The sequence below is a fragment of the Narcine bancroftii genome, chromosome 2 (genome assembly GCF_036971445.1).
Source record: "Narcine bancroftii isolate sNarBan1 chromosome 2, sNarBan1.hap1, whole genome shotgun sequence".
In the NCBI taxonomy this organism is placed as follows: Eukaryota; Metazoa; Chordata; class Chondrichthyes; order Torpediniformes; family Narcinidae; genus Narcine; species Narcine bancroftii.
Window position 1 is genome coordinate 87954877 of NC_091470.1, and position 13828 is coordinate 87968704.

Consider the following 13828-nt stretch of genomic DNA (forward strand, 5'->3'; position numbering starts at 1 on the left):
TGAGATAACTCCACTAATACTAACACTCCTGTTCCCGTGCTGTGTGTCTAAATTTAAAATATATAAATGATCAGTTCAGTTGATCGTCCCCTTGGTTAAATTCATTTCACAAAGTTACTTTATCAGCTCAAGAATGACCTGTGGATAAATGAATAAGCAAATAAATATTGGATAACCATGCATGATCTTTTAAATCTGAAAGGTAACTTTTTTTATTGGTTTGCCCAAACAATTTTTTTCATTAAAACATTTCTATGAATCATTGCTGTTCTCAGGTTCTCAGATATTGCCAGGTGCACATGAACAAAAGGATATTGTGTGTCTGATGAAACACGGATATTAATTTTCAGTCTTCCTGATACACATTAGGCATCATGCCAACTCCTGGTATAAGCGGAGTGCAGCGCAGAAATGTGAGCTTCCTTTCTTGTGTTACGTGGAGAGCTCTTTTGCAGCCATCTGAACAAATCTAGCTTTCCTCCATCGCATCAGGATACGTCTTTTCCCTCACCATTGCCCCCCCTAGAATTCTTTCGGCAGGCAGAATGTCACAATCCAAATCAAGACATATTATCTCCTTTGGTCTTTCTGCCTCAGGAATGACAGCCAACACATCTCAACTGTTGCTAACCCATTTCGTAAAGAAGAAACCCCTTTTATCTCCATATCCCTATTTTTAATGCATACTGTCACTCTCAATGTATCTAGGATTTCTGGTTGGACATTGTCTGTTCATTTATTGGGTTTGGGACACTGGGTGTCTGAAAATCATTTGCTAAAACATTGAAGGAATAGTAAAAGCAGCCATTAGCTGTGAAACATCTTGGGGTGTGAAGCTCCAAGGGTAGGAAAAGCATTGTTTAAATGTACATTTGTTCCCCACTCTCTATTTCCACAGTCCACATATCATGCCCAATATTGTACAGAAAAGTGCCGGAGAAACTCAGCAGGTGATGTGCCATAGAAATCAGAAGGCAGTTAACACGTCAGGCCTGAGCCCTTCTTCCAGAGTGCTGAAAATCAGGCAGACGGCTAAATAAAAAGGTTGAGGGATGGGGTAGGGGAGGTGGAGGAGAGGGGAGAGGAAGGAGCAGAGGCCACAGGTGAGGGGGGTGGGGGGTTGTGGAAGAGATAAATGCTGAGAACTGATGGAAGAGAGGGCAGAGGGCTAAGAAGGCCAGCTCTCTGATAGGAGGGATAAGGAGCTGGAAGCTGAGGGAAAGAGAGAGAAAGAACAGGGGAGTGAGGCTAATGGAATTGGGGAAGTCAATATTGAAGACATCTGGTAGAAGACTGCCGAGACAGAAGATGTGTTGTTTGTCCAGTTAGTGGATGGCCTCAACTTTGGCAGTGCCAAAGCCAGACATTGCAGTGATTGGCCATTTGCTGTTGCAGCAGACAGTATCCAGTATACTGATTGCAATTTCCCTGATGCAGACTTCAGCAAGATCAGAGATTCCTGGTTATCACAAGTTAGCTACAGCAGCTATTTTAAATTCATTTGCACGTTGTTACAAATTAATTGGACGTTATTATAAACACTGGATTCTAAAGGCTTTATAATCATTTATTGATTATAGACGATTCAATGATTGAGACTGAGAAATGCCAGGGCAAACAACCGTTAACAACGATGTGTTAACAACGATGTGTTAAGTTCATGTTTTCCTATATTCCTTTCACCTGAAGCTGGGGACAGATAATCAAAATGATTCAGAGACTGTAGGGAATGGAATGTTTGCATTTACTCTACAAATAACACTTGGGTTGTTTGTGATGGCTCAAAGGGTTCCTGAAGATCACGGAGTGACAGCAAAATTTACGTCTCCAGTCTTCGGATGAAATGAAGGTAGCAGAAAAGGCTGGAAACATTCTCCAGCTTTGAGGAGGGAGATGTTGAGGTCATGTTCCAAGGACAGGGCATTTTGGGAGGAAGGAATCAGAGATGTTTTAGCTTCTGATCCAAAGCAGAAGTGAAGAACTTTGGCAGGGATGGGACACTGGAATCCTACATCCCCACACTACTCATCAGAACAGGAATAGATCAGGTGAATGTAGGTGCGGTATTCTTTTTTGACTTACAATGGGTTTGCCGGAGTGCGACCCCATCATAAGTTGAGGAGCACCTGTATACCAAATGACTTGCCCTCCACAGCTGTCTGTGGCAAGGAATTTCACAGATTCATCACCCTCTGGTTGAAGAAGTTTCTCTTCATCTCCTAACAGTAACTCCATGGATTCCCATCCTCATAATGTGGCACCTTGTCAAAGGCTTTCTGAAATTCAAATAAACAATGACCACTGACTCTCCTTTGTCTGTTCTGCTTGTTACCTCCTCACAGCACTCCAATAGATTTGTCAGGCAGCATCTCCCCTGAAGGGAACCGTGCTGACATTGGCCTATTTTACCCTGTGTTCAAGTATCTGGACTCTAGATTATTGCCAACCACTGAAGTTAGACTTACCAGTCTTTCTTTCTTGGAGTGACATTTGCAATCTTCCTGTCCTCTGGAACCATTCCCCAAACCTAGCGATTCCCGAAAGATCACTACTAATGCGTTCACAATCTCTTCATCTACCCCATTCAGAACCCTTGGTGTAGTCCGTCCGGTCTAGGTGACTGATCCACCTTCAGCTCCCCAGCACCTTCTCCTTGGTAATAGCGATTACACTCCCTCCTGCCCTCCGACTCTCTCAAATGTCTGGTACACCGCTGATGTGTTCCACAGAGAAGACTTGATGTAAAATACTATTCAATTCATCTGCCATTTCTCTGTTCCCCATGACCACTTCTCCAGTATCATTTTTCAGTGGCCTGATTTCCATACTTGTCTCTCTTTTACTCTTTCTATATCTGAATATCATTGACCAGCTTTCTTCCACCTTTCATCTATTCGCCACATTTTTTTTGGTTGCCTTTTGTTAGTTTTTAAAAACTACCAAATCCTCCAGCTTCCTACAAATGTTTGCAATACTTCATGCTCTCTCTTTTCTTTTACTCTGACTTTCACTTCCCTTGTCAGCCACAGTTGCCTCACCCTCTGTGATATGCTGTGGTGCAGCAGGCAAACACAAAACACAAGAAGACTGTACTACAGGCTTTAATCAGCTCAAACTCTTGTCTAAATATCTTTGCTGTCTCCACGTGTGCCTGACTGTTCTTTGCTGGCTCCACGTGTCTGACTGATCCCGGGAGGGGCCGGCTCGTGTCTATATACAGGCCAGTGATTGATAGCCGGCCAGGTGGGGCCAGCCTCCCGGGTTGCCTGCCTGCAGGTACACTGGTTGCCCCCTGCAGTAGGCCAGTAGGGGTGCGGCCAGTGTAGTGTTTGTATCACCACACCCTCCCATTCGAATGCTGCATACAAATTATTCCCCAAAACTCCTACCATTGCTGCTCCACTGCCTTCCCTGCTGGGGTTCCCTTTCAGTCCACTTTGTCCAGCTCCTCTCACTGACCTCCAAAGTTACCTTTACTCCACCGTAATACAGACACCCCAAATTTTAGCTTCTTCCTCTCAAACTGCCAAGTGAATTCTATCATATTATGATCGCTGCCTCTCAATGCATAGTGTCATCAACAAGAAGAGAAATGGCTATTTTGTGACCCCCCACACAGATTCAATACATCTTGTACAGAAAGAGAAAAATCACTGAATCCTTGAGAAGATAATTCAACAAAAAATATATCTATGGGACAGTTCCAGTCCCTGATTTTAAAAAAGATATACAGGCTCGTTTCTCCCCCCCCCCCCCCCCCCCCCCCCCCCCACCCTGCATTACTAGCTGTATCCCTGCTTTCCATATTGCAAAGCAACGACATCTGCACATACGTCAACAAATGAGCATTAATCTTACATAAATTCTATTGGAACAAATGTAGAGCGTTACAGCATATACAGGCCCTTCAGCCCACAATTTTGTGGTGACCTATATTTTTAAACTTCCTCAATAATCTAAACCTTCCCTACCTCACACCTACAACCCTCTATTTTTCTGACATCCATGTGTCTGTCTGAGACTTTTAAATGGCCCCATTGTACCAGTCTCCACCACCACCCCATCAATGAATTCCAGGCACCCACTGCTCTCTGTGTAAAAAAAATATACCTTTGATATGTCCCCCCCCCCCCCCCCCCACCTTAAACTGATATCCTCTGGTATTTGCAACTGTTGACCTGGGAAAAAGGTGCTGGCTGTCCACCCTATCCATGCCTCTCATAATTTACTCTGTATCTGATTTTTGGGGTGGCAATCTGTGAAATCTGTCAGTCTCAAATGCCTGTAATATGGGATGGGGGGGGGGGGTTCTCTTGTACTGGTATCAGAGGCAGTCTGAAGGAGATCTACAGGACTAATTGCTGGGGTGAGAAGATTGTCCTATCTGAGCAGCTAAAGAAATAAGATCTATTTTCTTTGGAGTTTGCAAGAACAAAGTGAAACCTATAAGTTCCTGACGGGGCATAGGGTTAGATGTTGAAATATTTCCACGAGTGGGAGAGCCTCAAACAAGGGGGTCATCGACGGTGGTGAATCTCTGGAATTCTCTTCCCTGATTGGTTGTGAAGGTCGGATCATTGGGGAATTTAAAGGGAAATTTTATTTACTTTTGATTTAAGAGCTACGGGGAAGTCGAGGAGATGAGGCCTGCAGTAGATCTGTTGCCCCAACAACCTAACAGTGGGAGAGGCTCGGGGACTGCCACTATTTTTGTTCTGGGGGCCATGCATTTTTATCATAATCTCAGAACAATCGGCCACCGACTTTGTCGAGGTCTGACTAAAAATGGAAATCTAAAACCATTGGAAGTTAAACAGTTTGAAAGTGTGATTAATTTCAGCCCTTGTTTCTTTGGCAAGAAGTTAGAATGCAATAAATCTGTGGATTTAATGCCAGCTCATTTGACCTGTGCAGATATATTTTTATCATTAAAGACTCTGCTTTCTAAAACCAGCTTTTAGTTATTGAACCTTGCTTCAGAACTAAAACTTTACATGGATTATAGTAAGGCTAATGCAAAGACTGTTCTACAACAATATTCGGAATATTAACCTTGCTTCCTAAACCCAGGGAGTTCATTTCAAGGTTTTTTAAATTTTATTTATTAATCATAGTAAATCATACAAAGTAAAAATACAAACAAATGCATGATATTTTACTCCATACAACCCCCCCACTCCTCCCAACCCCCCTCTAAACTACCGCAAAAGAGAAGAAGGAGATCAAATAACATAACACCCTTCAATTATTTGCTATGGTTTGAGGCAACACCATGAGTGTGTGGGATCATTTCAAGGTTAACAAGACTCAGTTTCCTGTGGATGCCTGTGTGGGGCAAACGTGGGTGGGGGTGGAAAGAGGAAGGAGTCACTTATGGCTCAGTTTGGCTCAATTTCACTTCATATATTTCTCTTTGTGCTAGGGTTGAGCTATAATTTTGGAAGCTTCATCTTTGAGATTCCCTCCGTAAATATTGAGGGAAGGTCATAACATTGTAATCAGATAGGCTAGGACTTCTGGTTTACTGCAACTCATTAATATTTGATAGAGATCAATTTGAGCAGCAAATGGTGCTGGTAAGGCCATTGTTGGTGTTTCTTTGTGGTAAATTGAAGTGGCCAGGAGACTTCAAAGAAAGCCTTCTGTCACCTTCCTCAGTACAGTGGGTGTGTACTTAAAACCCTGCTGTACATACAAAGCTTAGTTAGAAGATGATAAAAAGGTATCATGAATACCAGTGAACAGAGGCATCACAGGGACGGGAGAGTGATATCCTTTTTGCCGCTCACCTGCAAAACATACAGAGCAACCATATAATCTAAAAAGTGTGCAGATCCTTTGGTAGTTACAGGTCACTGGCGATCCAGTAGCACAGGAGTGTGTTCTGCAGCACGGGGACCTGCTCCACAACTACACAGCACAGAAGCCACCACCAATTTATTCTGCTTCTGTGTCTTTTCCAAGGTATCAACGTGCATCCATTTTGCCACAGATCTTCAGTCATCATTAATACAGATGCAAAATCCTGAGCCAATATCACTTACCAACCAACATCACTTACCACCCGACCTGTGACACCAAGAGCCTATTGGTCCTGAGTGAGAAGCCCAGAGCAGAGGGGCTGATTTCAGAAAGTGGTATGGGCTATTTGGAGATGAGAAGTTGTCTCCACACAGAAGGTGGAACTCCTTTTGGAATTATCTCCCATGAGGCTCAGTTGCTGTGTTCATTAGAATCAGAGATCCAGAGATTTCTGGGCATGGGGGAGCCATGGGTTAGGGGTAAGTTGTTGGACCATAAAGATCTGACACGAGCTTGGTGAATGGTGGAAAAGACTCAAATGACCCATTTCTCAGTGCCCTCCTTCCTCTAAATGGCGGCATGGTCAATGTAACCTTGTCACATCAATGACCAGGGTTTGAATCCGCTACTGTCTTTAAGGAGTTTGTACGTTCTCCGTGTCTCTGTGTGGGTTTTCCCCAAGGGCTCCGGTTTCCTCCCACCCTTCAAAGTGTACTGGGGGTGTAGGTCAATTGAGTGTAATTGGGTGGCACGGGTTCATGGGCCAATAGGGCCTGTTACGATACTCTGTCTAGAATTTAAAAAAAAATTAAACATTTATAAAAATTGGGGGGGGGGAATGTAATGCTGTAATCCATAGTTCTCAGTACCATCTCTCACAGATGATGAGCACATTGTGCATAAAGCTGTTAGGTGATCCTGGAGTGGTGAGTTCAATACCTTAGTCTGATTATGTAGGGCCTTGATTGATTGCTTGTGGAGGTTCAGTCTCCTTACCTAAAATAGATATACTTACTGTGGAGGGAGTGCAATGAAAATTCATCTGACTGGTTCTGGAATGATGGTTTGAAAAGAAATTTAGTAGACTTGACTTGTGCTGTTTGCAGTTTAGAAGAATTCACTCTGACAAGATTCTCATGGAGCTCAAAATGCTGGTGACAGGGAGGATACTTCCCTTGTCTGAAGAGTTTGAAGCAGTGGGCCATAATCTCAGAATATGGGGGAGGCCATTTGGAAGTGAGACATGGAGAAAGATCTTCACTCAGAGGGGAATGCATTTGTGAAGGCCTGTGCATGCCCAGCTACTGAATTCGCTCAAAACAGAGAGATGAATTTCTCAATATCACTGGCATCAGAGGATAGGAGGACGTTGTCGGAAAATTTAGTTTCTTTTGAATGACACAACAGGCTTGAAGGGCCAAATTGTCCACTCCCACTCAAATTTTTAGGTTCCTACATTGCCATTGGGATTCCCAAACTGGAGATTACGAATAAGGAGTGAAACATGAAAATCTGCAGACACTGTGAGTGTAGTCAAAACACAGAAATGTTGGAGGAACTCTCAGCTGGTCTCACAGCATCCATAGGAGGGAAAGATATATTATTGATAGTTCAGACCTGAGACTTGGGCCAGGCAAGGTACCTTGAGGAAGGCTCAGGCCTGAATTGTCGGTTAAATATCTTTCCCTCCTATGGATGCTGCGAGACCAGCTGAGCGTTCTTCCAACATTTCTGTGCTTGGAATAAAACAATAAGTTCATTTTTTAACATGTTTAATGATTTCTTTGCTTTTTAATGTGATGCAATTTTTATTACTAAAATTATTTACATCTATTCTAATAGCTTTTGAATATTCATATCAGAAACATCTAAAAGGTGTTTGACAGGAGGCAAAGCTTCGCTTCAAGCCTTGCCTTTGTCAGGAAGAGGGCTTCACCAGTACAGCAACTGAGAGCTTCTCGCTGCTGAGGCCTTATCAAAGGCCTCCTTGATCAGAAGGATCACCACAGCTATCCCTCTGCATCCAGCCCAGGTAATAGAGGGTTTAAGGTGCGCAGGATGGCTCCAGCTTGATGTGGCCCTCAGCATTTGAATAGCATTCCTACAAAAAAAAGGGTCCGATGACAACACAGCTGAGGTCTATTCAGACACCATGACTGTCTCCACGGAAATAGCATTTGAGAAATTTTTGATTGTTTGTTGTGGAAATACTCTGTGAGACAAGCAAAACCATATCTGCAGATCTTATGATGAAAGTGATGGGCCCATTAAAAAGCAAAAATGGTTTGTTTAACACTCATAATGAAGACGTTTCCCTGTGGAATACACACACTTAATTTATCATTGCAGCTGGGATAGAATTGTATTGTTTCTGCACAATAGCACATATGAAAATGTTCAAACATACTTTTGTAAACATGTTGAAAATTTGTGCTGTTGAGAACATTGAGAGCTGGTGACTGTGGAGTGATGCGTGATCTTTTAATTGGAAATAGGTCTGACAATTATAATTTCAGCTCTTTTATTTTTAAATCATGTTCTCAGGGATACTGCGGGGCAGGAACGATACCAGACCATCACAAAGCAGTATTACAGGCGGGCCCAGGTGAGCTCTGTTACATTACTATGTTTCTGTAAGCAATAATGAAAAAGCCCAATAATGGGCTTTGTGACTAATATCAATTTAAAGCAAAGTTTTTTTTCTCTCTCTGAGGATTTACTGAGTAAATGGTTTTGACTGCTGTTAAATTATGCTGATATTTTTGTTGCGATCTCATGCTAAACATGACTGCGATTCAACAGGACAGGATCAGTCTTGGTACTCCCAGAGAGGAAGAGGAAGATTAATTTTCGTGATCAGCAGCCCAAAATTCATAAAATACACCCAAAAGTGTTCAGGAAGCAAAATCTTCGTTGTCCAGTGTAACCTGGTTGTTGAGTTGTAAATATTGGCCAGGGCTAACTCACCTGCCCTTCTTTAGCAGGGTGTTAAGGGATTTAATTCATGCAGCTCAGAGAGCGGATCGAACATGGAGGTGAGGGGGTTGGAGGGTTATTGGCGGTGAGCGGGAGATTTGAGCTATTGGAGTTGTTCTAGTGAACCGGTGCGGACTCGAAAGGCCAACATGGCCTGTTTCCGCTCCGTAAATGGTCATATGGTTATATGGTTAAGGTGGATTACTTCCTTTTTTTTATATCCTATCCCAGTCAATCCTTTAAGAACAAAATATTCAAGGTATAAACTATCAAATAACAATAATGATATCAAAAATATCATTATTCACCACTGCACAATTAAATTTAGGCATTCAGCACATTAACATGACCTTTTGGCCCATGAGTCCATGCTGCCCAATTAACCTACACCCCCCAGTACATTTTGAATGGTGGGAGGAAACTGGAGCCCCCCTGTGAAAACTCATGCAGACATGGAAGAGAACATACAAAACTCCTTACAGACAGCATGGGATTCTAACTCTGGCCCCGTTGTGGTCAGCACCGTGCTGCACTCATTTGACTGTACACAGTAATCTTTTGACTGTACACATCTTAACTACTTTCTATAAACTCAGTCACGCAATGTAAATATTATTAAGGTGGAGTTAAATATATTGTACATTGGGTTTACTCACTGGTCTGGGGGTGTATTTTTCCTTCCTCATGCTGGTGTCCTCACTGACATCAAAGTTGTGCCTCAGGTTCTATCCAATACTCATATACCTACCCCCCCACCCCATTTGAAATAGGGTGTTGGTGCCCAAGCCTGCATAGAAGTGAAGGGTATGTGTCAAGAATCCTTGAATTTAAAGTCAGAAATCAGTTGCAAAAGAGACTATGAATTTGGCATCAGAGGGAACTGCCCATGATCTAAAAATAATTATGATGGAATTTTCAGACCACAGGACTCAACACTGCAACCCTGGCCTTGATTGTTCAATCCAAACAAAATTGTGGTTTGGATTGAGAAACAGATTGAGCAAATGGGAAGAAGCTGGAGGGACTTCAGGGGTGAGGCAGCATCCATGGAGAGAAATGGTCAGTCAGTGGTTTGGGTCAGGACCATTCAGCCAGTCTGGTCAACACTTCAAGTCAGGACCCCTAATCAGTTTTGGACCCCAACTCAAAGTGTTGTTGGGCCATTTCTCCCCACGGATGCTGCCTGAACCGCATAGTTTGGAAGCATTTTGGACATGCTGTCATTGGGTATGCCTGCTTTTCCATGAACCTTTATAATAAAAAGATTCATTTCTCTTTACTTACAGGGAATCTTTTTGGTATATGATATCACAAGTGAGCGTTCCTTTCAACATATTATCAAATGGGCCAGTGATGTTGATGAGGTAAGAGATGGACTTTGCATCATTTCACCGTGAACAAATCTGTTTTAATATGTTTCTGATACTGTATGGTTTCTTCCCAGTATGCACCAGAAGGGGTTCAGAAAATTCTCGTAGCCAATAAAGCTGATGAAGATCAGAAACGACAAGTAGGTGTCAAGCAAGGTCAAAAGGTACGTATTTGCTCCTCAGTGCAGTCATTTACAAAGCAGAGTTAGAATGATGAGTAATGCTTTTTTATATATAAAAGATGATGTTATTGCAGTTCAGTGGTCAGGACCAAATCCAAAATAAAAAGTCATTGTAAAATCATGGTTCTTTCCAAATCACAGGTTCAAATTGTTGCCATCCTGTTGCTGAACTAAGACGGCCAAGTTTTATGGACTTTGTTGGGGGGGAGATTCTGCAGTTTAAGTGCTGAACCCTTGAGAATGATTTATCAGCATTAAGGGTCCAAACCTGAGAGAGATTTATAAATGAGCTGCTGTCTAACTTTGCAGTTACTGTACAATATGTATGGCTTCTGTTGTATGGTAAAACAAATGCTATACTAAAATTAAGCAGTGGAAGTGATACTGCATCTGGGCACAGTGTGTACAATTTTAATCTCATTTTGTAAAACAAAGAGTATATTGGCCCTTGAAGGAGTGCAACAAATATTCCCCAGATTGGAGCCCTTTATCTCTGAGGACTGTGGAGGCAGTCACTCAGTTTGGTCAAACCAGAGATCAATAGATTTGGACTTATTAAGATAATCAAAGGTTAAGGAGGAAATTATAGATAAGGTGGAATATGAATGACGATCTTGACGAATGGCAGAGAGAGCTTGAATGACTGACTCTTTCTTAGGCTCTTGACTCCTATTTGGCTAAAAGTCGTGCTGCATTTCTGGTATCTTCAATGAGCATGAAGTAAGTAATTGTGTAAGGATCTAACAAACCCACCAGCACCCGGAATTGAAAACCAATGAGCCGGCAATGCATTATCATTTGTTTGCTTTTAAAAGGTGCAATTTTGTATTCACCGTTCGATCCGTTGTTAAATTTACTTTCAATGTTTCCTTCCAAAGCTTGCAAAGGAATATGGAATGGACTTCTTTGAAACAAGTGCCTGCACCAATTATAACATTAAAGAGGTCAGTGAAAGCAATATATTCAAAGAACTGTAAAGGTTTACACCACAGAATGAGGCCCATTGTTTATTTGATGGCATTGTCCTAGAACAGACAAAAATTAATGGATCAGATTGTACTGGATCTGGCCTTCAACTCATAACCCTGCCTGCACTGATCTTTATGGGATAGAAAGAATAACCCCACATCATGTCCAAAATGCCTTCACGTGTCTAAATAGCCTCCATATATAGTACATCTAGGTTCACTACACAGAGACTCAAGACTGGAGGACACAGCTCTATAGTCTGGGGTAAATGGAATATTGGCCACAATTTACAAATAGAATAACAAATTGTTTTGTCAAATGGATAATCATTATGACAAGCACTTTGATAAAAGCATTTTCTTTATGTTAGAATTAAATGAAAGTTTTTTTTCTTCCTATTTCCCTTCTTTGTCCACTGATTGTGTGCCTTGACAAAGGTCACTAACTCTGGTCGAAAGGAACCTCCAATTGATCAAGTTTTTGTTCCAGCCAACTCATAATTTTTTTCATTAGATTCCACTCATTGGCATGTCATGCCGAATTCTCATCTACCTAAAATTTCAGTATGAATGTGGACATTTCATGTTAATTGTGCATTTTGAAGCAGTTAAGTCTAGTTGAACTTAAAACCATAGATGATTGAATATTACCATGTACCAAATGCAATATCTTAATACATAACATACCACCTGGAAAATCTCACTCTTTGGCCTTCAGCCTATCTCTTTGGGGCGACACATCCCAATCTTTCATAATATGAAAAGCAATGCATTGGTCATTTTCAAGATTCATGGTAACATCTGTAAACCAGGACTCTGATGAATGGGATGCTGCCAGGGACAAACTCAAGTGCAAGTCTACAACCAAGCGAGGTAGACTGCCAAGCTTTTAGATCCCAAGGCCACATGCTTGAAGCACTTGACGCATAGGCTCAGTTGGGAGAGGCCACAATTTAAGGACCTCACACCGTTACATAGGGGCTGCAACCATGTAAAATCTCTGTGGACTACTTGTAAAGGAAAATCGATGACATACTGACGTGGTGTAAACAGAATGTCATGGCTGGTATGAAAAGTGGTGACATTAAACATTTGCCATTTTTGAGATTAAAGTAATATGTTGAAATTAAAAAAAAGACCCTCAGTTTTAAGAACCAACAACTATGCCACAAGAAGTATTGGTAAGGACATGAGTTTGGCCGGGAATGTAACAGACAAGAATGTTACTGTTAAATCACTCAATGATTATATATCTAAACTCAATAATTCACTCTTTATGTTTAAAACCACTTGCAAGACAGAACTTATAAAGAAACCCTTTTTCAAGAATATTTGTTGCTTTAGCACAAATTATTTCACTGTTCATTCCTTGAATATTAAACTGTGGCGTTACTGAATGTTGAGGAGGGATGAGAGGTATATTGGAGAGAAGCAGCCATCTTTGCGCTGGATGTGTGCACTGTTCTTAATCACTTCTCGGGCTTCTTCTCTGCATATTTGGATCTATTCAGATTTGAACAGTAAGTACAATGAGAGATGAGTCCAATCCCACACATAACAGCAGGAACCAAAGACGAGTTACCCCTATGTATTCACACCAGTTCCAAAACTAAACATTATAGTTGGTTTGAAACACAAACAGAAAGTGCTGGGAACCCTCAGCAGGTTGGGCAGAATCTGTAGAAAGAGAAACAGTTCACATCAGGAAATCCAGTACAGCAATTGGATGACAGATCCCAGACCTAAATTAACTGTTCCTCCTTCCACAGATGTTGCCCAACCTTCTGAATGTTTTCAGAATTTTCTGTTCTGGTTTCAGATTTCCTGCATTTGTACCTTTATGATTTTCTTTTATTGACTGTTGGTCTTGTAACCCTGTGGCATTTTGATATACTTCTCTTCCAGTCGTTCACTCGTCTGACAGAACTAGTGTTACATGCCCACAAGAAGGAGCTTGATGGACTTCGACTGTCAACTCCTGTTGAACTTGGCATTGCTGATTTAGAAGAAGATGACAGCAAAACTGAACAGATCAATAGTTCACAAAAAGCTTGTTGGTGCTAGAAACAGCAAAAAGAAAAATTCAATTCAACTATTTGAGTCGTGCTCAAAAGACCTGGTTGCCTGCTCTTACGTCGTGTCACCTTAACTACACATCTGAATCCTGCCTCTCCCTTGAGTTGGAGTAATTCTTACAGTCGATTCTTATCGGTGTTGTATTTTGTCTCAGCTCTGTGATTCAACAACCTCTCGGGCCAGGTTTGTCTCCTGTGCATTCTGTACAATTGCCGTGCTGTGATTCATGTGCAGGTCATTGACAGATGATCCAGTCGCCCAGTTTCTACAAGACTGTTCCTTTGGTATTTGTTTTGTATGTAAATGGCCCTTCTAGGTTATGCATCTCAAGATCATTCGACATACCAGGTTATTGAAATATCCCCATTCGTGTAATTAGTTTCTGTAAAATATGCTTTTAATATTTTTTGGCCAAGCTCAATAAAAGTCCTTTGTTTGTCATTCCTTTGTCCAC

At 41.7% G+C, this 13828-nt stretch overlaps 1 protein-coding gene across 8 annotated transcripts in view; it reads left to right on the top strand.

Moving 5' to 3' along the window:
* Positions 1-13821, top strand: part of rab15 (RAB15, member RAS oncogene family) — a 224357-nt gene extending 210536 nt beyond the window's left edge. For 7 of the 8 annotated variants that reach the window (XM_069917397.1, XM_069917398.1, XM_069917393.1 and 4 more), the window contains 5 exons: positions 8347-8407; positions 10065-10142; positions 10223-10312; positions 11209-11274; positions 13204-13821. In XM_069917397.1, coding sequence (XP_069773498.1) covers positions 8347-8407; positions 10065-10142; positions 10223-10312; positions 11209-11274; positions 13204-13362 — 454 coding nt within the window. In that variant the 3' untranslated portion in view covers positions 13363-13821. Of the gene's footprint in view, positions 1-8346; positions 8408-10064; positions 10143-10222; positions 10313-10988; positions 11051-11208; positions 11275-13203 lie in introns of all 8 variants that reach the window. The other variant, XM_069917395.1, reaches the window with a different exon arrangement.
* The last annotated feature ends 7 nt before the right edge of the window (positions 13822-13828 follow it).